The sequence below is a fragment of the Otolemur garnettii genome, unplaced genomic scaffold (assembly GCF_000181295.1).
Source record: "Otolemur garnettii isolate 467f Iridium unplaced genomic scaffold, OtoGar3 scaffold00003, whole genome shotgun sequence".
Lineage (NCBI taxonomy): Eukaryota > Metazoa > Chordata > Mammalia > Primates > Galagidae > Otolemur > Otolemur garnettii.
This window is the reverse complement of record NW_003852398.1, coordinates 40,470,117-40,496,570: the sequence shown is the minus strand read 5'-3', so window position 1 is coordinate 40,496,570 and position 26,454 is coordinate 40,470,117. Positions and strand designations below refer to the sequence as shown.

Genomic DNA, 26,454 nt, shown 5'->3' with positions numbered 1-26,454 from the left:
GCTTGCTATACAGGGATCAAGTCCCAGAGTCCCTCGCCCGGATGGAGTTAGACACTATCTGTTATTCAAAGATAGCCAAATACCTTGTTTCTTCCCACCTCCCCCATTTTCCCAATAAGGCCCCAAGGAAAACCTGCCATGAGAGGTATGGAAGCTACAAATTAACCTAAATGTAGTCTACACCTTTGATAACCAGCCAGTGAAGCCTCTCAGCTCTGTCTCTCGGTAGTATGACCACCTGCTCAAGAGTCTGGAATGGGTGGGAGAGCCTCGTACCTGATTTAGTTCTTCATCATTGGCCACAGCCAGCAGGATATGCCGGGGTGTGACCCGTCCCTTCTTGTTGTCTCTTGCTGCATTGCCAGCCAGCTCCAGAATCTCCGCTGTGGGGAAGGAAAAGAACATCAGAGGATCATGCATGTACCTCTGGACCCCCCATTCACAGTGCCAGGAACAGAGGCAGGTATGTACTTCAATAAGCAGCTACCCCAAGGTGAGAAGCTGTAGGTGAGTCTTCCTAGCAATACTCTGGGCAGAGTCACAGAGGTGCTGAACCATAAAGCTAAGTGGACCTAGGACGCCCCTAGTCCATCCCTTTGTTCTGGACATGAAGGAGCTGAGGCTGGAGAGAGAAGGGTTCAGCTGAAGGCCACTTAGTAAGTGAACAGTAGGGCTGAGATCTATACTCAGTTCTAGCTCCTATTTCTCAGAAAGGGCTACCTGTAGTCAGCCTTCTAGATGTCACCAGGACCAACCTCTTGACTCAACAGCATGGCCTGTACTGTGCCTGCTTCTTGAACGACAGGTCATGGGTTTATAGGGTTTCAAGGAGAGGGTGGCTTGATATTGTGGGAATGTGTTTAATCCTTGCCAAATGAATCAATGTGGAATGCCTGTGCATTTAGATTAAAAAAAAAAAAAATCAAAAGGTATACTGGATTTTTTACAAAGTCAGTGTCAGAAAAACATAAAACATGGTGGGGGTGTGCAGATTTTAAATCCTAAAGAGATACAACCAAATACAACTGTGTCGATCCTTGATGGGATCCTAACTTTTCTGAAAAGGTGTAAGTCATTTTGAACTAGATTATCAGACCCTCAGGAATCATTCACTTTCTAGTGTGATGATGGTGTTACCTTTCAACAGACTCTCAGGAGACACACACTGAAGTATCTAGGAGTAAAGCATCTCGAGGTCTGCAACTTATCCCAAAATATTCTGAAAAGAGCCTGTAGAGCGGTGGTTCTCAATCTGTGGGTCGTGACCCACAGGAACTATATTAAAGGATTGTGGCATTAGGAAGGTCGAGAACCACTGCTATAGAGGGAAGCAAATGAGGCGAAATGTTAACGGTCGTTACATCTAAGTATATGGTATGAATGTTCCTCTTTCTGTCACTTGCAACAACATGGATGAATCCAGAGGACATTATGCTAAGTGAAGTCAGGTACATAGACAAATACGGTGTCATCTCACTTCCACATGGAATCTGAAGATGTCTAACATAGAACCAGAGCAGAATGGCAGTTACCTGGGACTGGGGGAGGGGGAGAAGGAGGGTGATGTTGGTCAAAGGGTAGCAAGTTTCAGGATGAGTATGTTTTGGTAATCAAAAAGAATGGGTAGCTATAGTTAGTAATAAGGTATCTTTCAAAATTGCTATGAGAAGATTTTAAATGTTCTCAACACCAAGAAGTATGTGACGTGATGCATATATTAAATTTGCTCATTCTACAAATACACATATCCAAACACCACAATGTATCCTATAAATATACACAAGTGTTGTCAATTGAAAACAAGTAACAAAAGTAAAAAGAGTAAGAGTGCTCTTTTAGCATTCTGTATGTTTGAAAATTTCAAAATAAAATGTATGAGGAAAAAAAAACCCTAGAAGGCTATGAGTGTGACTAAGTTTAACTGCCTTTTGGGAAAGAGTCTCACAGGACAAGACGACACATCTTCCATGGCAAAAGATGGTGGGAATTAGAAAAAGAGCCCTTTGGCAAGAAAATTTTTTTTCTTCTTGGCAACACAGTTCTCTTGGTAACTTATCAACCTCATGACCACCACCTCATTTTCTTAATGAGGTATACAGACTGTCCCAGACATATGTTATGCTCCCCATTCTGCCCATACTATGTTCTGCCTGTGATGTCCTTCTAGACTCAACCCAACTCTGACCTCCTCTCAGTACTAAAGAATTTCTAATATTTGGTAATATTGTAAACAGTAGATTTCTCCAGCAAAGTCAGCGCTCTGAATCATTACAAAATAATTAGAAACAAAATTCCAGCTGCATGAAAATCATGCATTTAAAATGTACAACATTGTATGGTATACAACGGTTTTCAAGAGCTACCAACAGCTGAGCCCAATGCAAAGAACTGCTGTCTGTATACAAAGCTGAAAAGTTGCTTGGCTACTCATGGAAACTCTCATATGGTGGGGGTGGTGGGGTGGGGAATCAGTCACACTTGAAATAGCAGGTTTCCCTCTAAATATAAGGCAGGAATTCATTTGTTCAATAATCACATTGATGACACACAGCCCTGTGCTTGGCAGGAGAGACACAGGCCCCATGAAGCCTTGCCTTTTCCGTGTTCCCAGGCCAGCAGGGAGGTCACTGCAGGGTTGCACACGTCAGTGCTACAGAGTGTGCCAAAGGGACCCCTACACCTGGGCATCATGCATGTGAAATTGAGGAGGGGAGGAAGGCAAGGTGGTGGTACGTAAAGGGAAATGCCAGTGGAAGGGATCACATTTCCCACTTTCACACATTCATCTCAGCAGGGTTGGCTCCCCCATAGCCTCAGGACAGTCCAGTTTACCAGTGGTGAGGGGAGACAGCCCCCCTAGCAGTTTCTTCCCTATGATCATGGCAGTATGTCCCAATGCCCAGCTGAAATAGGCCCACCTCAGCTAAGCGGAAAAGGTGCTTGTGATGCCTATGTGACCTAAGGCCCCAGATGCCCTGAATGCAGAGACGACTGCCTGACCAGCCCAGCTCAGCCTCTGTTCTGCCACACTGATGGAACAGGTGGCATATTTGCAGTGCTACCATCGTGCCCACAGCCTGAGAGCAAAACAAAGCAGGACTCTGATGCCAACAAGAACACAGAACCTAGAAACAAGGGAGCAGGAAGGAGAGCCAGCCACAGCATCCCCAGGCTGGAACCCCTGCCACAGGAAGACCTTCAAGGGGCATCTGGCACCACAGAGCTGTAGCCCACTTTGTGGACTTCCTGGCTTCTCCCCACCTCCTTCCTGAGGCCACAGAGAAGTGCTGGGCCTTGAGTATCTGCACAGCCAGAATACATACACTGGAGGGCTGGTGGATAACCATCCTATGACCATAATGTGCTAAGAATGCTTCACCTGCCCCTCATTAAAAGCAGAGAGAGGGGGCGGTGCCTGTAGCTCAGTGGGTAGGGCGCCAGCCATATACACCAAGGCTGGTCGGTTGGAACCTGGCCTGGGCCACCTAAAATCAACAATGACAACTGCAACAACAACAACAAAAAAAATAGCCGGGTGTTATGGCAGGTGATGTAGTACCAACTACTTGGGAGGCTGAGGCAAGAGAATCACTAAATCTAAGAGCTTGAGGTTGCTATGAGCTGTGACACCAGGGTACGGTGACATAGTGAGAGTCTGTCTCAAAAAAAAAAAAAAGAGAGAGAGAGAGAGAGGGAGAGACAGAATATGAATGAGAAATGAGAATGCCCACAGTGGTGACCTTTTGTTACCTAAGCTCACCCCTTTGGTAAGACAATCATCTAAAGTACAGTTTCTCAGGAAAGTGGAGGTGGCCTGTTTCCTCTTCCTGCCCAGAGTGGAAGGCCCTCCCCAACAGATGGCGCAGTGGCCGTTGGTGGTGGGGAAGGGAGGGAGAGATGTGGTTTTTTTATTTTCTGCAGTGCTGCCCTAACTTTTTTTGTTCAGGGAAAAGGATCATGAGTGAAAAGACCTGGGAAAAGTGGAGACTCTGAGGGTATGGCTGAGGCCCTATTTGGGTGAAGGCAGGCAGTATGTAAAACAAGAAAGCAATGGAATGACCCAGAAGCATACACAGAGGGCAGAAAGAAAGGGACCTGGAGATCAACCCTTCAAGAGTGGAGGGATATTCTCCCTGGCTTTTGCAAGCTTTGCAAGCTTTTCCCCCCTTATTCTTTTATTTTTCAATGGCCTCAGTTTCCCCACTTGTGAAATTGCTAATTCAACTTTGCTTCAGGGGGTACCAGACTGGCTTCACCTAGAAGTGACAGTGGATCTTAGGTGGATGAGAAGGGACAGTGATGGGAAGCATCTCAGCCTCTTAGAAGAGCTGAGCAGCGGTGTCATTGCACTGTCTTCTTTGCCAAGGAGCCCCAAATCCAAGACTCCTCCTTTTTGCAAAACCCCAGCTCATATTCAATCTGTGCAAACCAAGCTAACTGCCCTCCATAAGCCTATCAACAGAGCTCCCCCCCCCCCCACCGCCGGCCCTGTAAGGAAGAGGGAGCTGTGTCAGGTAGGAGTAACAAAGGAGGTCATAGGTTCACACTCCAGCTAGCTGAGCCAGAGTTTTACCTTTTGTTTACTCTTGCATTTTTTTAGATGATAGTTGTCATAGTAACTCTATCATCATGGGACACACAAGACAGAGGCACACCTCAGAAACACACCTTTTATGAGAAGCATGTTCCCTGCCCCACCCCTGCACTGCATTTTATAATAGCCAAGAAAGATGCAGAATGCCCCTAACTGCTAACAAAAGCAGTAACCAAGAACACTCACGCCTTGCCAAGTTTCAGTAATACCCACCCTTTGAGCCTTAGTCTAGTCTTAGAAACAGCAATCATAAAGAGCCTTCTTGGCTAAGAGAGGGCTGCCTGCTGCAGGAAGAGAGAAAAGGTGCAAAATGCCGGCAAGTGGACAAGATGGGACAGTTCCCATCTGCTCTCCAGGGTGTGTTCCTGTTCAAGGGAAGGAGAGGGAAACTGACTGCTGAAGAATTAGGGCAGGGCACATGTCACCTAGTAAGTGATCCTCTGCTTTGCAAATGCTACAAAATCACAGAGCAGGCGCAGAGCTGTATGATTCTTGCCTGTACCCCCTGGGCCCAACCCCCACCCACAAGGAGAGCTGCCTCCCGAGAGCCAGCTTCAGCCTCTGCCGAGCCTTCCTATAAGGGAAGTACTGTACTCAATTCATTTACTATTTGAAGGAGTTTATACATCTCTAAATTTTTTGCCTGTGGCAGGTCTAAAAGAAACTGGATTCTGAGAAAGAGAACTAGGAAGACACCAGATCTATAGGTGCAAATTCTTTTCACCACAGTTTCCAAAGTTCAACTCTTGGATCTTTCCTTGTAGAGGGAATTTTTAGGAGCTACAGCCCTACAGGCTATAACCAAAACAAATGGAATCCACAAGAAACCACAGAAGCAAACTAGGAAAAGAGAATTCGAAGGAAAAGAAACAAAACCCCCTTAGTAGATTCTCCACCTCCTCAAGTCAAGCCTTCCTGGCCAGTGATAATCTAAATACTAGACTGGTTTGGGGACCAAGGCACTTGGGGTCAGCTCTGGAGAGGACTGTGAGATAAGGTTCCCCAATTATATACGTTGCAAAGGGAACAAGTTGAACAATGAGCAAACTGGCCCGCTCATTAGCTATTAAGATTTTTATTTGCTGGAGATCTAATTGGCAGAACACCTAAAGATCTCTAGCTCCCACTCCTGGGCCAGGACCAGGCTCTGGCAACTAGTGAGCAGCTGGCGCCATCCTCTGTAGTCGCCTAGACCAGCTGTGCAGCTTTCTTTTCTCTCCTTCAAGCTGCGAGGCTCTGGTGGTGCCCTTGGGTCAATCCTTCCCCAGCCTCATTGAACATGATGGTTTTAAGGCCACTTGACAAAATTCCCACAGCTTTGGATAACAGCATGATTTGGCAGCCTTTTCAACCGCAGACCAGCTGTCTGAACCTGAATACCTTTGACAGGTCTACTTTCCAAGTTCACCCAGAGACCAAAGGCTTAGGGTGTCCCTCCCTCCTTCTTTCCCAAATGTCTTGAACTAAACCATATCTGTTGTATTGAGGCATTCTGTCTATCTTCCTTTAGGGAGATGAAGTCATGGTTTGCAGAATTAGACTCCTAACAGCTAACAGGTGATGTGTTGAGGCTGAGCCAAACACTAAACACAAGTCCTGCAAGAGGGAAGAGTCAGGAGCTTTTACAGAGCTGTTTGAAGCTCTCTAAGAGAGTGCTCATCTAACAAAAGAAATATTGAAAATAACAACCAGAAATCAAAGGAAAGCAAATGTTCATGTAATCCCAAGGAGAAAACAGATATTTGCTACAAAGCCAACAACATGACAAGGAATCTGTTTATTGTATTTCTTTTGATTCATCATCCTTCCATCAGTTCTCTGAGTTCAGAACTGTTCTACACCATTCCAGAAGGCCTTAACCCAATCAACCCCAATTGGAGAGTGACTGCTAAGAGCTTCCTGCATTCTGACCACACCACAGCCTCCTCCAATTCCCTCAGTGGCCCCAAGTGTTTGCAGCAGGATCCCAGAACCCACTACCCCAAATCCCACCCTTTCTGGAGGTGAGCGGCAGGTCTGAAGCCTGTTGAACAATCAACCCAGGCTCCAAAGCTTTCCATTCAGCTGTATCTCGGGCCTCAAAGCAACCAGGGACTGCACAGAGAAAATAAAACCTACAGTAGTAAGTGAAGGTAGTATTCCAAAGAAGGTTCTGAGTCCAACACAAACTCATCCATTACTGTAAAGCCTACATTTACAGATTCCTCAGAAGCACCTATGAGTAAAGGGGCTCAGAGGACAGCATCTGGTCCAGGCTCTGCCTTCCACAAAGTCTCTCAGTAAGACAGAAATGCAGCTTAATTTGGAATCTCTTAAGTTTCACTGGCTGTTTTTCATATTTCAAAGTAAAAAATAATTTTACATTCATATTAACAAAAGGGAGATATTATGATTCTTGGCAAACATTAAAGTAGCCTACCAACCCAGCTCAGTACCTGAATATTTTCCTTGTGAGGGAAGTCTCCTCTACATTCCCCAGATGTCAAGTGCTTCTGTTGAAACTACATCCTGCCTGTCTGCAGCAGAGGACAGTAACTACAAACAGCACCAAGGCTAGAGCTCAGGGTCTGCTGTCTAATCACATGGGTTTGGATCCCAGCTCCTGTACTCAGCTGTAAGATGTAGCCAAACACATCTAAGCCTGTTTCCTATTCTTTAAAGGGGGAATGAAAACTGAGGTCACCTCTTAGGCTTGTGAGAATGAGATACCAAGTAAAATGATCAGTATGTTTGGTAAATACAAGCTACTATTATTGAGGCTATAATCATACTATTTTTAAAAAGCATAGCAGGCTTGATCACTAGGGGAAGAAAACTATAAATTTTTTGCCTCAGTTTCCTTTGTCTAAAGAACTAGATGATCATATGGATAGATGTGAGACAAAAGGAGTAAAATCGACACAAAACCTGGTGTTTTTCTCCCCCAATAGTTTACTCTTTGCTGTTACACTTAACAGTTTACATATGTTTGAAAAATGCACTTGAACTTGATTAACCTCGGTGCTGCCAGACCTGTCTTGATGGAACACAGCACCCAGGGCAACCCCAAAGGCATCTCTGCCTTGGGATGGGGGTCTAGACCTTTTGTCTGACCCCAGCAGGGTGTGCCATGGCCAGCTGCTAGGCAGAAGTCAAGGCCCTAGGTGGGGGGGAGGGGGGGAAGGAGGCAGCAGTGCCTGGGAAAGCCCAGAGAAACCTGTTCCAACCCAAGGCCTGGCTGGCAGCTAGGCAGGGCCCTCTGCCCTACCAATCACTTGCTTTCAAGGACTCTAAATTAATTTACAAGAAAATGTGTAATATGAATGTTTGTTTTAATATGGAAAAACCACAGCCATTTGTTCTTAATTCATCTCAGGAAGGGGTGAACAATTAGAGATGTCTGCTGAAATTAAATGATTTTAAGAGTATAATGTGAAGAGGAAACTCATTTAAGGACCCCTGTCATGGTACCATTTCCCAGATGGACTTTTGGAGCAGGGGGAATAAGGAGAAGAGAAGTGAGTTTCGCAGGCTGCCATGCTGCCTGCCATCATGCTCATATGTGCACCCATGGAGATGTGGGAGCAGCTTTGCCTGCTGAGAATAAGAGTCAGGAACTTGGTTACAGGGAGATCTTTTACTCTACCTTCTTTTGTGCTGTTTGAATTTATCTTCTAGACATTTTATCAAAATGCAAAGTGAAATAAAACAGAGTAAACGAGAAGTTGCAGGCAATTCTACCATATGCTGTCCCAGCTAACCTTTGCTACCACACGTTGCAAACACCCTCTAGCTCTGAGATATTCTGTCCCAGCCTGCTTTATCTTGTTTCTCACAAAACAAAAAACAAAAAACCAAACGTTGAGCACATGCAACCGACTTAGGTTATTTTTCCCAGTTGTTTGTTTTTAGAGCAATATGAGCTTGTGGTGGGGGTGCGGGGGGCTACGGCTCCTGGGATCCAGCCAGCTTCTGTCCTGTCTGCACAAGTGGATTTCTCATGCTGAGGTTCATTTGTCTAAGGAATCCCTAAACCCTTCACTTAGGCTTCCACCTCCTCTTCACTAAAAGGACATTGGCCCAAAAGCTTCTTCCCCTCCAGGCCCTTCTCAGCACCACTAAATGATACAGCCGCCCCTCACCTGCTGGGCACTGCCCTCCCTTCCCCAAGTCCTGTTGGGGTTAACAAGGCAGTCACTGCTGCTGCCTTTCTGTGGTTCCTCGCTTGCTGTGCTGCCACACCAGCCAGCAACTCTGACTAGGCTGTCCTTCCCTATCGCCTAGTGCCCATCACCCCAGGGACCATGGCCTCTCTGTGCTCTTTGGCAATCACCCATGACTTGAAGTCTGCCCCTCAGGCTGCGTCTTTAACTGCTGAGGTTTCAGCTCTGGTTGATGGCTTGTGGAAAATGCTCTTCTAGAGAAGTGTTACTCCAGAGTACCTAAAGTATGAGCCTCAATTTCCCTCCTATGCAAAATAGGTGGTCTGAGGATTTAGTGAGTTATCAAATGTAAAGCATTTAACCAGCACCCAGAACACAATAACTGCACAATTTATGGCAGATATTTTAGAACAGGTGTCCTCAAACTACGGCCCGCGGGACACATGCGGCCTGCCTAGGACATTTATCTGGCCCGCCAGGTGTTTTTGCCACTGCTGCCTGTCCTGCTTAGCAGCCGACTCATCCCGGGGCCTGCAGTCTGACCCTCCAATGGTCTGAGGGACAGTGAACTGGCCCCCTGTTTAAAAAGTTTGAGGACCCCTGTTTTAGAACTTACAAACTGCTCCACCTTGACTTAGGCTCCCCGCCCCCCGCCAAAAATAACATTACAACAAGCCACACAGTGTGAATATGGGGCTTTAGGGTGGGAGGGCAGGTAAAACAATGCTACTCAAGTTAAGTACCCTCACTTTCTAAATGAACAGCAGATAATGACTTTTAGCCATCAATATCCAGATTTTTAGAGGCAACTGATAAGTGTTAACCAAAGACTACCTTACTACCCATTACCATAAGGGGCATCAATCAGGATATTGCTGGCAAGGGAAGCAGATAGAATAGCCTTTTCCAGAGGCTCTGGGTTGTCACACAGCTCCCACATCTCTGCAGGCAAGAAATATGAGCTCTGCAGGGAATGAGTCTTCTATAAAGATCTAGGACGTCCCCTGTAGACAGATGGGGTGATATCAACCCTGTGAGAGGGCACCTCAGCATCGGGTGCCACTACAGGCATCTAAAGAAACCAGTGCTAGGCTGTGCCCTATGGCTCATGCCTATAATCCTAGCACTCTGGGAGGCCGAGGTGGGCGGACTGCCTGAGTTCACAGGTTCTCGACCAGCCTGAGTTAGAGTGAGACCTTCTCTCTAAAAACAGCCGGGAGTTGTGGCAGGCACCTGTAGTCCCAGCTACTCGGGAGGCTGAGGCAAGAGAATCTCTTGAGCCCAGGAGTCTGAGGTTGCTATGAGCAATGATGCCACGGCACTCTACTGAGGGTGACAAAATGAAACTCTGTCTCGAAAAAAAAAAAAAAAAAAAAAAAAGAAACCAGCTCAATATTTTCTGAACACTAAATAGAAGAGACATTTGCCTAGTAAGGAAGGAAGTGGGGGGGGAAGAGGAGGAAGAAAGAGAGGAAGGAAAGCAGGAGCCAGGGCTGAGCAGCCTGGCAAATCCAAGCATAGTTTATGGTATGGCAACCAGAACTGGAAAGCGGCAGTGGGGAGAGAGAGAGACTATGATCAAAACCCTTTGGGTTTATCTTCTTGCTAGAATTTATTTATAGCTCTGAGGAGTGGCTTTTTGCTTTCATGATATTTTACTTAGGGTTGACTAGACATAGAAGACCTCAGGCAGGGGAAAGAAAGCCAAAGAACAGTAAATATGTTCTATCATTGCTGATACTTTAACAGGAAGACGTTGGGAGAGAAAATATTTGCAGAATCCTTACCCACTTCCTTTCCTTTCAGTAAGAAAGAGCTTTTATAAGCCATTCTTGATGGCCATCCACAGAGGGGACCTTGGGGTGCTCTAGTGCTATTCCTAGGACACTGCTGTATTCAGCCAGGTGGGCAGCTCCTGACTTCCTCTGCTTTCTTGGGCATTGCTGAGATCGCCTCCGTGGCTTTTTTGGCAGAAGTGAGAGATCAGCCCTTGCAACACTTCTAATGTCCTCCTATGTGCCAGCAACAGCTGCCTTGCCACGTGCCTCTCCCCACAAAGGTGTGGCCTATGCTGCTCTTTCCATCCTAATTATGCATCATTAAAAAATCCAGGGATCTAGTTTAACTCTCATCTTCATCAGTTTCCTGGCAGCACCTGACATTACCACTATTCTCACCTCCTGAAACCCATTATTCCTCCAACTGGTCTTCTTTGTCTTTAGTTAAAAACAAGCACACAAAAAGAATTATTCACTGTGCAGCTGCAGAATATTGGGCCTTGTGCTAAAAGCTGAGTATACAATGGTGAGGAAGGGGTGAGGAATGCACAGTCCCAGGCCTGAACCCACCAATACGGCCTCCGACAAGTCTGGCACATCACTGGCACTCAATACAATCCTATGGAAATCAACAATGATCTGGCTCTAGCACCCAGCTTGGCATCATGCACCTGGTCAGTGCTTCGTAACTCTTTCACAAAGAAGTCATTCCAGATGAATTACTAAACAAGTGAGATAAGCATTGCAATGTTCCGGCAGTGAGTAAGAAAGGGACTACAGAGATGTTCTTCAAGGCACTGGTTTTATGTATTAAAACAACCAGGATCCATGGCAGGCAGTAACTTGTAAAAGTGACACCCCAGACTTGGTCAACAATCCAGACAAAAACCTCACTTCACAGGTCCAAGGTGAGCTCTGAGGTTAGCTAAAGAGACCAGGGGTGCTGAGGAGAGATTAGGGGTAGATCAAAGATCCTCAGGTTTTTCCAACCAAGATCTTGGCCCAAATATAAATAAGTCAGCCTCTATATACTACATGTTCCCATCATCCTTCTGATACCCAATTTTGTGGTATCTCATTTTCTACATTTATTTTTTAAAAAAGGGAAAAGAAGAATATCTTTAGAAGATACATAATGTGTATAACTAGTTAACACTGTCTCTTGGGAGGAGAACTGGGTGTGCAGAAAAGCTGGGAGGGTGATGCATGCCTCACTGCACATCCTTTGATATAAGAATTTCACCATGGGTATTGTTAATTATTAGAGAAAATAATAAAATTTAGCAAAAGTAAAAAGACCTGTACTTGTGAGAAATATATATTTATAATACATTATGGAACATAAGACAAATAGACCAATGAAACAAAAAGTACAGAAAGCATTCCAATTGTATCTACAAATCTCATGTATGATGAAGGTGGTATCTCAGATCACCAGGAAAAAGAAGGAATATTCAATTGTGTCAGGACACATAGGTAACCATATGAAACAAAATTAATTTGATTACTATCACACATTATATAATAGGATAATTTCCTAGAGGATAAAAGTAAAAATATGAAAATTAAAACCACAGAAATACTAGGCAAAAGCCTGAAGAATTTCTTTATAACTTTGGAAAGAGGCAGGCTTTTCTAACAATGATAAAACCACCAGAAATAAATCATAAAGATTTCATATATTAGAATTATTCAGATAAAGACTATCAAATAACTATGTGAAATACATTCAAAGAAAAAGAAAATGAAAACGAATACAAAACAAGAGATAAAGAATAACCAGGCAGATTTTAAAAAAAGCAAAACAAACAAACAAACAAACAAAAACCCAGGACTTCTAGAGCTGGAAGATAGTTCTAGAAGACAGATCAAAAGTAATTATCCAGCGTCCCATATTGAACTGAGTTGCAAGAGGCGAGTCCGGTCTCAAAATGGAGGGCCATGATCCAAAGGGACCAGAGCAGCTGAGAAAACTGTTTATTGGTGGTCTGAGCTTTGAAACTACAGATGATAGTTTAAGAGAACATTCTGAGAAATGAGGCACACTCACAGATTGTGTGGTAATGAGAGATTCCCCAAACAAAACGTTCTAGGGACTTGGTTTTGTGGCTTACTCTTGGGTGGAAGAGGTGGATGTAGCAATGTGTGCTCAACCACACAAGGTTGATGGGCGTGTTGTGGAACCAAAGAGAACAGTTTCTAGAGAGGATTCTGTAAAGCCTGGTGCCCATCACAGTGAAGAAAATTTTTGTTGGTGGTATTAAAGAAGATACAGAAGAATATAATTTGAGAGACTACTTTGAAAAGTTTGGCAAGATTGAAACCACAGAAGTTATGGAAGACAGGCAGAGTGGAAAAAAGAGAGGATTTGCTTTTGTAACTTTTGATAATCATGATACTGTAGATAAAATTGTTGTTCAGAAATACCACACTATTAATGGGCATAATTGTGAAGTGAAAAAGGCCCTTTCTAAACAAGAGATGCAGCCTGCTAGATCATGAAGAAGATCCTAGATCCTCATGGAGATGGATCTGGCAACTTTATGGGTTGGGGAAGAAACTTTGGAGGTGGTGGAGCTAATTAATTTTGGTCATGGTGGAAAATTTGGTGGAAGAGGAGGATATGGTGGTGGAGGTGGTAGCAGCAGAGGTAGTTCTGGAGGAGGTGATGGTGGATACAATGGATTTGGAGGTGATGATGGGAACTATGGCGGTGGTCCTGGTTATAGTAGTAGAGGGGCCTATGGCGGTGGTGGACCAGGATATGGAAACCAAGGTAGCAGATATATTGGTTAAGGGGAATATGATGGTTGCAATGAAGGAGGAAATTTTGGAGGTAACTATGGTGGTGGTGGGAACTATAATGATTTGGCAAATTATAGCGCGCCACAACAATCAAATTATGGACCCATGAAAGGGGGCAGTTTTGGTGGAAGAAGCTCGGGCAGTCCATATGACGATGGTTATGGATCTGGTGGTGGAAGTGGTAGATATGGTAGCAGAAGGTTCTAATAACAACAGAAAAGGGCTACAGTTCTTAGCAGGAGAGCGAGCGAGGAGTTGTCAGGAAAGCTGCAGGTTACTTTGAGACAGTTGTCCCAAATGCATTAGAGGAACTGTAAAAATCTGCCACAGAAGGAGTGAGGCTCCATAGTCAGAAAAGTTATTGCAGCTTAAATAGGAAACCCTTCTTGTTCAGGACTGTCATAGCCACAGTTTGCAAAAAGTGCAGTTATTGATTAATGCAATGTAGTGTCAATCAGATGTACATTCCTGAGGTCTTTTATCTGTTGTAGCTTTGTCTTTTTCTTTTCATTACATCAGGTATATTGCCCTGTAAATTGTGGTAGTGGTACCAAGAATAAAAAATTAAGGAATTTTTAACTAAAAAAAAAAAAGTAATTATCCATAAAGACATGAATAAAAAACAACATAACGGATTTTAAGAGATGAAAGATAGAGTAAAACACTAACATATTTAATTTGTGTTCCATAAGAAAAAGCTAGAATAGAGACACTGTTCAAAGAAATACTGTCTGAAAACTTTATGGATGAATAAGATACATTTAAAAACAGCACCTAAGAACATTTCTCACCAAAAGACCCTGACTAAATGAAATTCAAAAGGATGTACTTCAATCAGAAGTAAAATCATCCCAAGTGGGTAGGATAGATGAAAAATGGTACATTTAGTCTTTTTTTTTTTTTTTTGAGAAAGAGTCTCACTTTGTTACTCTTGGTAGATTGCCATGGCGCCAGAGTTCACAGCAACCTCAAACTCTTGGGCTCAAGTGATTCTCTTGTGTCAGCCTCCCCAGTAGCTGGGACTACAGGCATTGGCCACAATGCCCGGCTATCTTTTAAAGATGGGATCTCACACTTGCTCAGGCTAGTCTCAAACCTGTGAGTTCAGGCAATCCACCTGTCCACACCTCCCAGAATGCTAGGATTACAGGTGTGAGCCATGCCTGGCCTGGCACAGTTGGGTTTTGTTTGTACACGCTCCCTTGCCGAATCCCAAAAAGAGGTTTGATGGTGCTCTGTGCCTGTCCATTGGCCCACACAAAAACAGAACCCTTAATATCAAACTTGTCCATTTATCTGTAAACCATGATGGTCAAAATAAAAATTGCATATTGCCCTTCCAGGGTGATCATGAGACAACAGTGAAAATCCTTTGACCTTTGAGGATTTCTTGGCAACAGCCTTATCCTCAAGAAAGCAATGAGGTTTTCAAAAAATGGTGCTGGAACAACTGGACAGCCAAAGGCAAAAAAAAGTCTAGATACAGACATCATCACAAAAATTAACTCAAAATAGACCACAGATTTAAATACAGAAAACAAAACTATATAATTCCTAGAAGACAGATGACATAGAAGAAAGTCTAGATGACTTTAGATTTGGCAATGACTTTCTAGGTACAAAACCAAAGGCATGATCCATTAAAAAAGTAATTATAAGCAGAACTCATTAAAATTAAACATTTCTACTCTGCAAAAGACACTGTTAAAAGAATGAGAAGACAAGCCAAAAGCTAGAACAAAATATTTGCAAAAAGAAATGCTGAGGCCTTTCTCCTCTCTGATCCAAGTGTTGTACTCTGACCTGGACCCTAGGAGAGCAAGGGACATGGGGCTACTGCTTAATGAAGCAAGCCCAGGTCACACTTACATTCTCCTGAACAACTTCATGGACTCTTCAGGAGTAATGATGAAGGGCTAGATAAACACTCAATTTTCTTAGCTCTTCAGCAGACTCATGTGCCTGGAAGAGGCATGTCATCGCACTGTGCTACACCTCCGCATACTGGGTGAGGTAGTGAAGTAATGGTGAAAGCCCATGGTGGCTTCCAGGCTCTGGCCTCAGGCCTTGAGGTTGACCCACTGTTAACATGCTGGTTATGTGACAACACATCATCAGGGAAATGTCACAAGCATACAGTGCTGAACTAATTCTATTTAAAGTACTCCTTGAACATTTATCTACCATGGAATGATCTACTCTTCTGGAAGACTGAAGGGGGATTGACAATGTAGTACATGAGGAATGACTCCTTAATTACACACAGTTTGTAAGATGTGCTTGGTAAGAGTACATGCAGTGGCAATTTCCATGATTGGTTATCAGTGAAGTATGTGTTAATGAAATAACTAGACTAAAATCTGTCTTTCACACACATACAACAGGCATTCAGTGCCAGTTGTTATCTCTGGGTAATGTGATTATGAATGAGTTTTAGCTTCTTAAATTTTCAAGCATAAATTACTCACATAACCAGAAAAGAAAACATGCATTTAATAAGCAGTCTGCATCACTTCTGTAATCCAAGCACTCTGTGGGGTTGAGGTAGGCAGGTCAGATCGCCTAGGCTCAGGAGTTCGAGATCAGCTTGAGCAAGAGCAAGACCCTGTCTCTATTAAAAACAGAAACACCAGTGTGGCATTGTAGCATATGCCTATAGTCCCAGCTACTTGGGAAGCTAAGCAACAAGACTGCTTGAGCCCAAGAGTTTGAGGTTGTTGTGAGCTATGGCACCATGACACTCTACCCAGGGCGACTGAGTAAGACTGTCCCCCCTAAAAAATAATAAATACACACACACACATATATATATGTATACATAAATAAATATATATGTATACATACACACACATTTACATACATAGTCCGCAGACACTGGGTACCTAGCACCTACACCCTGCAGTTTCAACTTGAGTGTTTTTCTTCCTAGTTACAACTCCCTGGCTCTTTAAAATTCTTAGTCTTCCTTCTCCTGTGGTTTTTTCAACTTAAGGAAAATAAGGCTAGGGATAAGCTTTGCAGAACAAAGTAAACTATACTAGGCAGCATGTGTGCCCAAGAAGGTAATAGCAAGCATCAGCTGGGTCCTGGCCTAAAGTCAGTCTAAGAGGGGAGTCATGCAAACCAGCAAGGCTGTAAGAGTTCCAAGGACCTTGGAGCATCAAAGAGCTGACCCTGACTGCTGTCTTCCTGCTCTATTTTTAGCTACATGAGTCCAGGACACAATGACTGGACCAGACAAGAAAGTGGTTAAGAGGCTTGAGGCTTATTTTTGAGGTAAGTGATAAGAGCCAACTGTAGGTTCTGCCTATCCCAATCTATCAAGCTTATAGGATTCTCTTTTTTCCCATACCAGAAATGTCAAGTATGATGGACTTTGGCTGAAATGAATATCTATGTAATAGGACGTGCTATTGACAGGAGAGAGCTCGCTCTACTTCCCTTCCAGGAGATGAGGGCAGTCATTGGAATGGATTACAGTCCGACAACTAATACCAAAGGGATATGCAGCATCTGACCTGAGTTAGAGATCGGAAGCCAAACAAGCTGAAACCTGGGATAAGGACAATCATTTTGTTAGCCAAAACCAGATGGCAAGATGTATTTCTAACTCTTTTCCTTGAGGTTTTATTGAAGGATTCACAAAGCCCAAAGGCTGGGCTTCATCCAGTCTATAAAATGGCCCTAAAATCACCCAGTTCTTCGCAGGTTAGAAGCTAGCTCTGTAAACTCCACAAGGATTAGCCAAGTCCATGCATGCAGCTTCAGACTGGACCATCTTCTGTCTGAGAAGGCAGGTGTCTGTTGGAGGAGTATGGAGCCTTGGTCACTGACAAGAGACAAAAGAAGGAAGACTAAGGCCTGACACATGGGGGATAGGGAGAAGCAGAGGTTGGGAAAATGGAAGAGGAGGAGTATGGAATTAGGAATATCCAGATGTCTTCCCTATTTCATACATTAGACCCAGTCAAGACAAAAAAAAAAAAAATTCTGGTTTCTAGCCATACTCTTATCCTACAAAAGCAGCAGTTCTCAACCTGTGGGTTGTGACCCACAGGAACTGTATTAAAGGGTTGTGGCCTTAGGAAGGTTGAGAACCACTGTACAAAAGGTAGAAATACAATACTATGACACTAGGTTTTTAAATGAACTAGAGCTTAGCTGTCCAAATCATTGGTTGCTTGGCAGAGTCTATGCTTATTATGAAGGTGACAGTATTCTATCTTGAGACCTAGAAATCAATGCTTCCCATCATCCTTAATGTTAAGAAATCATTTATGTCGGATTTGATTTTGTAAACAGGCTTAAATCAAAGCCTGGAAGGTTTGGTAGAATAAGGTATGTGACCAGAGTATGTAAAAGGGTTTGTGGATTTAAGAAAAAGAAAAAAAAGGCTGGGTACAGTGGCTCATGCCTGTAATTCTAGCACTCTGGGAGGCTAAGGTGGGTGGATTGTCTGAGCTCAGAGTTTGAAATCATTCTGAGCAAAGTGAGACCCTGTCTCTACTAAAAATTGAAAAACTAGTAAGGCATTGCAGTGGGTGCCTGTAGTCCCAGTTATCCAGGAGGCTGAAGCAAGAGGATCACTTGAGCCAAGAGTTTGAGGTTGTTGTGAGCTGTGACACCACAGCACTCTACCAAGGGCAATAGAATCTTTCTCAAAAAAAAAAAAGAGAAAAGAAAAATGTCATCATGAAGGAACCAGACCAGGGGTTGGGGCAATTGGCTCCAAAGACATGGCAAGTTCCTTGAAGGCAGCAACTGTTGTCTTGAATCTCAGTGTCTAGCATGTTAGTGTCGAGGCCCTGTAACTTGGTGCACAAGTGACTCAACTTAGAAGTACCTCCTATGTTTTGGGCCCTATATGGAGGAAGACCTTGTTCTTCTTACCTGTTTTAGTAAGATTTGTGCATCAATGCCATGATAAACCAGACCTGAGTTCACACTTTTAAGGCAAGCGTCCTCAAACTACGGCCCGCGGGACACATGCAGCTAGCCTAGGACATTTATCCGGCCCACCTGGTGTTTTTGCCCTCGCTGCCTGTCCTGCTGAGCAGCCGACTTGTCCTGGGGCCCGCAGTCCGGCCCTCCAACAGTCTAAGGGACAGTGAACTGGCCCCCTGTTTAAAAAGTTTGAGGACCCCTGCTTTAACATGACTTTTTAATTTTGTTTCCTCACTTAGTCATACTGTCTTTTCTCTTGGGCTGAACCTACAATAATATCCCTTAAACTACTGCATTCCAAGTATTTATATAGGTGTTCCCTGAAAGGCTTTTGTGATAAAAGTTTGGAAGCCACTACTTATCACATTTCCTTTCCTTGGAGATTCACAATGATACCAGTATGTCAAAGGCTCTGAAAAGTCCTATAGTAAAGAAAGGTAATTAACTCAGTGGTTCCAAAACTAAAACAAGTTCCTAAAGTTATTCATATTCTCATCTTAAAAGAAAGAATGTGAATCTAGTCATCCCCTGATTTCAGCCATAGAACCCTGTTTTTAAATGTCTCTGAACACCTGAGTTCTGTTGAACACAATTTGAGCCATGCTTACGCAGAGCACCCTGGCTCCACAATTTAAGGCCATCACTCATTGGTATGCTTGCTCTTTGCTCCTCACACACTTCTGTATCCTTGACTCCCTGGGCCTTGGGTACTTCTAATGTATTCCTTAGTTTGCCCTGCTTTCTTCCTGCTCCATGGGCTTGTACATTCCTAACACCAGTGGAAATTCTAGCAGGGTGAAAGCCATGTCATATATTCTGCATGCTGTATTTCCTACACACACAGCACTGTCAACACTATGCTAGTTTCAGGGACGAGGCTCCACAGAAGCTTTCCAAACTGAACTAAAATCAAAAAACACCACAATGTGACAGGGACAAAGATAATGACTGGGAAGAGGCTATTCCTGCCTACTTCAATTTCCCCCATAATACTTATTTTTATCTGCCATTTGTTATTTACTATGAAGTTGGCTACATGCTTTAGATTTATGATCGATCCTTTAAGTAACTCCAAGGGGGGACTACTATAATCCTCTAAGCTAGACAGCAAAGGCCCAGAGGCAGGAGAACAGAGTAGGGCCCAGACAATCCTACTGCATATAGACACGAGCAGACAGCACCACATTCCTTGGAAGAGCTCTGGGGAAGAGTCCAACAGGGCTCCAGAGATTTGGGGAAGGAAGTGTCTGGTCACCAGACACAGGCTTATTCCAGAGATTGCCTTTTCCTTTTAAGTGTAGTAAATGATTGGGCGGTGCACTCAAGAGGAAAAACAGAGGCTAGCTTCAAGTTTTAGAGCAAGACACATGCCACAATCCCCTCCCTACATCCCTCCAGCCTTGAGCAGACCCTAAGGAGGAGCACTGATGTGTTCCCTGATCCTGAGAACATGCTCTCACAGGAGATGGTGTGACTGGGCTCTGATGGCCCTGGACCGCAGGGCTGCTGCTGGTTTACACACTCTCAGGCTGGTGTAGCCTCAGCTCTGACCTAACACAGGCCCAGGGCTGGGCACGCTCAGCTCCTGACTACTCTAGAAAATCCTTCATGGTTTCCACAAATATGCCAGGAACTCAGGATGGAGGGAAGAAACCTTCAACACCAGACAGAGGAGTCTGGCAAAAGGGCATCTTGTGGTGTAGAAGTGATTGAGTTTTAGGACAAAGGTCAAGCAGCCACTTGAAACAGCCCACAGGGAGTTAGGCCTGAAGCTGCCAAGAAATTTTGCAGGTGCTTGGGGAGGCCCAATGGCTTTGGACCACTTGCCAGGACAACATTCATGAGTGGACAACAACAACTTCCATCAACATCCCTAAAGAAAGTGGCCAACTCTCAGTCACCTCAGCAGCCAGAACAGGATTACTGATAATGTCCTTTCCTCTCTGTACTTTAACCCTAATGTTAACAGTTATATTTGGGCACTTACAATGTGCAGGGCTGGAATAAGTACTTCACATGCACGCTCTTACTTCAGCCTGGTAATAACTCTGTCAGACAGTGACTATGGCCCTCATCTTACAGATGATAGAATCACAGCATGGAGATGTGAGTGACTTGCCTGAGGCTACAAGTAAGAAATGGCAGCTCTGGCACCAAGGCCTACACTCTTAACTACCCATCTCTAAGACATGATGGACCCTAAGTAGCATCCAGGGCTGGTCAGTAAGGAGATGCCAGCTCCCTGCTTCACAAGCACCTGCTCCTAGGTGGGCCCCCAGCTCAGCAGTCCTCTGAGCTACCTCTGAGCATCCACACCCCTCTCAGTTCTCTCCTGGAGCCTTCTGAAGGCAGGAGGCCTGGCTTAGCTACTGAGAATGGGCTTTTATGTGGCACACTTTATCACCATGCCCACAATTGTTGATGCCATGTGTAGGAGTCTGGGCCGCACAGAGAAAACAATCTCTTCATGAGGACTCTGGATGACAGACAAACAGGGCAGGTCTGATAACTGGTTAAAAAGCATCTTTCAGGAAGTGTTTCCTGATACCTGCTTGCAGTCCCTTTCCTCCCCTCACAGCACAGGTGGTCCTGCATCATCATGGCCTGTACCTGTCTCTGGATAGGAAGCTCTTTGGGTGGGGACAGGCTAGTATGTAGCAGTACTAAGAACACAATGGCTCTCACTGAGAACCTGCTGAATGGATGGGTCTTCTCTCAGACAGCTAGGTGGAGTGTGACACTGCGTCATATTCTTGACTAGACCCTACACTGCTTGAGGGCTGGGACTCCAGGTTCTACTTTTCTGTAGCTTCCCCCTTTCCATAGCCTCCCTGCACTCTGAGAAGAGGCTGGCGCCTAGCAGGTACATCAAGCACAGATGAGTGAAGAGCAAAGCCCCTCCCCCAGCTCTCGCAGGGCTGGCTGGTACCATCTTCCTTTCCAGGTCTCACCTACTGTCTTTTCCTCAGAGAAGCCTTCTTGGGCCAGCTCATCTCCAGGCACCCCAGCTCCTGTGCCTTCCTTTAGCTTGCTTCTGCCCTCTTGTCTCTCTCCCAGACTAGACTGTGAATTCCATGGAGCAGAGACCTTTCTGCCTTGATCACCCCTGTGCTCTCACACAGACCTAGCCTGGCAGACACTGTGTGGAATGAATGAGAAAAGGCTTTTAGCGGAACAAAAGCAAAAGGCAGAGCACAAAAAAGGCTTAGACACCTTTTCGTCTTATTCAGGGTCAAAAACAAAGTTCTGAGTGGGCAGATCAGAGCATCCAAATATCCATATGCTCCCACATCCCAGCAGGACAGACTGAGGGCTCCTGAGAGTAGGCAGTAAGGGTGTGCAGCACTGCTCCAGGGTGGAATAGGGAGGGAGGTGTTCTCATAGACATGGACCCAGAGTCCAGCTCCTCTCCCATCAGGAAACAAGGCACAAGTGACCACAGCAGCGACTGGGCACAGCACTAAACACTCAGGACATTCTTGTGAGGTCACTTGGGCCAGGCTCCATGTTGGGAACAAGCATGGTTGTACCAATAACTCAGCACTGAATGCAGGCAGAGGAAATGGCTCAGATTCAGCTAACTATAGTCCTGCCACGAAGACCTTACAAAACTCAATCATTCTAATACCCAAGTGTCAATATGGCAGATGCCACAGCAAGGATTTGCCTTGTGCTTCTTTCCCAGATTTAGTGACAGGTTGTCCTGAGCAGTCCCACTCCTCTTGTGAGCACAATAGTTGGCGAAAGGGATGACGGTGTGGATATAACTGAGTCAAGGCCTCCAGCCCCCATGAGAATAGATCTCTGACCTTGACCTCATGAATACTGGGCTCAGATTCAAAACCAGCTGGGCTCAGACAAGGGGTATATGACGGAGCACTGGCATTCTTAGTGCATGTTTGCCATGTAAACAAGAAAGAGAAAGCTAGATGGAAGAAATGAAATGGATGCTGTACTTCATTTAATGGTACAGTTTACAAGCACCCCCATACCAGGCATAACAGGGTTCAGCAGCCAGAAAACACAGGCTAGCTGGGTTCGCAAGCATGTCAACTGTCTCGTTATATGTGAACATTTCCCCTTTGGCTCTCGAGACAGCCTAAAGTTGGTGGAATAGAATAGTTATCTCTATATGAGTTTTAGGTAAATCGGGGCCTAGAGAAGTTAAGGGACTCAGCCTGGTCACACAGCATGTAAACTGTGAGGTTAAAAACAAGAACATCCTCAGCTTTCTATCTAGCAACGTCCCCTCCCCCTCCTGGTTTCCTTGGCTGACTGCCCATGCTATGCATAGCTTTCCTGGGTGTGTCACCATATTCTGGGCCTCTGTTTCCTCATCTACAGAGTGAGAAGATGCATACTTAATTCACACTACCAGGCATGCCATCTGTACAAGTCTCTGCCAAGGAGAAAGTCAAAAGTCCCAAAACATGTACAGACATCTCATAAATCTAGCACGATTACTTTTCATGCCTCAATACTTCCAGTATGACCTCCCTGATGACTGTGTTCACTATGGGGGAACCCTTGGCCTTGCCTAATTGAGAGGTCTGGGAGAACAGGACGTGACCCAGCTCTCTGCTGTCTGGTTATATCACTCCAGAAGAGGCATTGCTGAGCCTCCCCTTTCTGGCTTAGAAGAGATGGCTGCTAGAATCAGGAAACTCTCTCCTGGAGCCTGCAGATCCACCTGATCACATCTCAGGTAGTAAGTGGTGCTACAGATCCCAGGACAGCAGGATCTGGGTCCTTCACAGCCCCAAAGAGGTTGTGTGCAACCCCAGGCAAGTAGACTTCAGGCCTGGTTTTCCCTACACCAAAAATGCAGATCATATCCATCCCTGCCCAACTGGCTGCCCACAATTGGTATGGAGACACAGATAAGATTATATCTATGAAAAGACCGAGAGCCCCTTCCAGAGATGGTTGATTCTGAGTCCGGGGCAAGGAAAATCCAAGGTGAGGCTGAAACATCTCATTGTGCTAGAAAGCAAGGCAATGTACAGAAATAGATGGAGACATGACAAAAGCACCTAAGGACCAGTTTAAATGTCAAATTTGAGATAATTTGAGCATTAAAATGAGTAATGACATGAATAGTAGTATAACTTACTAAATTAAAAAAATCCATGAGCCAACACTGATGGTACAAAAAGTAAGGAGGGAAGGACAGAGGGAAAGCTCCTATTTACAGAAGAAGGCCAACTAAGAAATGTAGAGATGAAAGAAATGGAAAAAGTCATTCTATAACCACTACAGTAATAACAGATTCAGTTAAGATCCAGAGTAGCTAAAATCACTAGGTGAAAGATTGTGATGCAAGATGTGCAGAAATCCAGCAAGCGCCACCTTAACTGAATGAGCGAATGCAATACCACCAGGGATGGGACAAACTCACATCAGGTGCCACCCAATGTGATGCACAGAGGATTCAGCATTCCTGATGCAATTCTCCTGCCAAAATCTGTGACTTGAATCTAATTCTAAATCCAACCCAGAATGAAGGGCACTCTCCAAAACAGCTGGCCTAGATGCTACAAAAACGTCAATGTCATGAAAATATTCTTTAAAAAGCTGGGGAATTGTTCAAGATTAAGTAAGACTAATGAAACCTGGCATTGAAGGCAATGAATGTATGAGTCTGAAACAATGGATCCGGACTGGGGAAAAAAAAATTAAACAAAATTATAACAGACTTTATTGAGACAACTGAGGAAATTTCAAAATGGACTATATAACAGCCAAAAGTAAAAACAGGAACAGTCACACGTATGTGCATGCATACAGATATACACACACACACACTCACACAGGGTAAAGGGAGATAAAGCAAATGGGGAAAATGTTAACTGGTAAATCTAGGTGAAAATGTTCACTGGACTATGTTTGCAACTTTTCTGTAAGTTTTAAATGTTTCAAAATTAAAAAAAACAAAAGTGGTCCTTGGAAAGCTATTAAAACTGCTGCAGCTGAGCCAGTGGCATCTGAATTGACTTGGGCACACTCACCTGTCAGGTATTCCAGGACTGCAGCCATGTACACGGGTGCCCCCACTCCAATCCTGTACTTGGGGTGGCCTTTCTTGATGTACCGCAGCATCCTCCCCACAGGGAAGATGACTCCTGCCTTGGCAGACCGGGAGGTCTTGGTGGATTTCTTTTTCCCACCTCGGCTCGACATGGCAGTGGCCCTGGAGGCAGATTAGTAAGCACTCTGTGAATGCAAGAGGAACACCTGTCAGGCTCACTCAGGACAGTACATGCTCCCTTTCCAGGTACACTCTGGTCCCCTAGAAGGCATGGGTCCTACCAGCTTTCCATGGCTGTCATGATTCCCAAGACAGATCCTGGACTTGTGGGTTGCCATGCAATGCCCTAAAAATCTAGGCCTGGCACCCCTGAACAGATTAGCCTTGGGCCACCTGGGGTCTAAACCTGGACACAGGAAGCCCCACCAAGGTTCCCCCCAAATATCCTTCAACTTCTTTTCTCCCTGCCTTTTCAGTGGCTGTTCACTTGCCCTCTGCCCACCCTCTGAGTGTTTGGATCTGGGTGCGCCTTCCTCTGAGCTCCATGCACTGCACTTCACAGCAATGACATGCAGGTACCCACCTCTCCTGGGGAACAGCTGGAGGGTCGCCTCAATTGTATTCCTTGCATAGTGCCATAGTAAGGTCTTGAATGTTTACTAAACACATTCAGTTCATTCAGGTATTCACTTCAGGGATCTATGCTAGGTACATCGGGTACTGTCATTTAAATAATAATCATGATGAATACTTCAAAGGGCCAGTGCAGGGTGCTGAGAGAAGGGATGTCAAGGGACTCAGCTTATTCTGGAGCCCCGTAGGGATCTTCCCTGTGGAACATCTATGCTCAGAGACTGAACCAAATGAGTAGATTTCCAATTTACTGATAAACTGAGGTCTGGCTCCATGGTGCAGACCCCTTCAACTGTAACAATCCATGCCTCTGTGACTGGTGGAGACCACAGGGCTGAGTTCTTGCTACTCTATGCCAACCCCTATACCCACACCTAACATTTCTTTGACCCCAAGAGCATTTCAAATCATATGTCTGCCAGAGATGGCTGCAAGGGCAACAGACAGCAGAATTCTGGGCACTCTGGGGCTGCTGTGCTAACAGGCCCAACGGAGTTAGGGTGGCTGAAGATCTGGCTCCAGAGAGAGTTAGAGGCAGGTAATAACCTTGCTCACAGGTTGGAGACCAGCAAGAGTGAGACCCCCATCTCTAAAAATAGCCAGGCATTGTGACAGGTGCCTGTAGTCCCAGGCAAGAGAACTGCTTAAGCCCAAGAGTTTGAGGTTGCTGTGAGCTATGACACCATTGCACTCTACGGAGGGCGAAAGTGAAACTGTCTCCCCCCCTAAAAAAAGCCTCTGTGATGAAAACCCTGCATTGCACCCTTTTAGGGGCACCAAGTCTTAATTGCTCACAGAGTGCTAGAAGAGAGAGGCCCAGAGTGGTCTGAGTTTTCCTAAAACAATTAGTTGGATCCATTCCTTATTGTAATGACTTCATTTTAAAAACATTCCCCGTGAACAGGTTCTCATGCTCACTCTGAGCAGGGGAGTGTATGTGCCTGTGTTTCCAGGATAAGCTACCCCTGGGTTTCCTAGCAGTCTTACTTTATTACAAATGCATCTCACAGACCAAGAGCCAACTCCGTTGGACTAAGAGCCTTTCAATATGAACATATCCCCTCTTTCAGCTAGGGAGGCCTTGATCAGAGATGATTAACAGCAGCTTAGCCCCTTTCCTACGGAGCATAGACTTCACTTGTTCCCCAGCACACCTGCTGGGCCTGTTTGGGGCTGTCACTGTGGGAACTAGACAGTACTCTCCTCCAGAGAGCACTCAGGAGCCTGGCAGGTCCAGTGACACTGATTCCTTAAAAGTGATGCTCCCTGTTTTGACTCTTCTGACACTAAGCAATGGTCCTTATGTCAATATGCCAGTGTATACTGGCTGCTGGACCACAAAACTCTGTTCTGACCCTACGGCAAAGGCACACTTACAAGTCCCATGGGTAGCCTGTACTCCGAGGCTCTCTGCCCCATCAGTGGCAACATTATGTACCAAGCCACCGACTTGGAGTAGGAGTCAGCCAGGCCCCTACTTTCCTGTGTACCCCACAGCACCCAAGCATTAGCCAAGTTCTGCTAAACCTG

At 44.9% G+C, this 26,454-nt stretch overlaps 1 protein-coding gene and 1 pseudogene across 6 annotated transcripts in view; one reads left to right on the top strand and one right to left on the bottom strand.

The window, feature by feature from the left end:
- The window catches only part of LOC100942755 (core histone macro-H2A.1), a 67,952-nt gene that overhangs the window by 33,583 nt on the left and 7,915 nt on the right, over positions 1-26,454 (bottom strand). For all 6 annotated transcript variants that reach the window (XM_003782177.2, XM_003782178.2, XM_012808460.1 and 3 more), the window contains exons 2-3: positions 24,272-24,476; positions 277-383 (exon numbers count right to left, since the gene is read on the bottom strand). In XM_003782177.2, coding sequence (XP_003782225.1) covers positions 277-383; positions 24,272-24,443 — 279 coding nt within the window. In that variant the 5' untranslated portion in view covers positions 24,444-24,476. The remainder of the gene's footprint in view (positions 1-276; positions 384-24,271; positions 24,477-26,454) is intronic.
- LOC100943284 lies at positions 12,446-13,586 on the top strand (annotated as a pseudogene).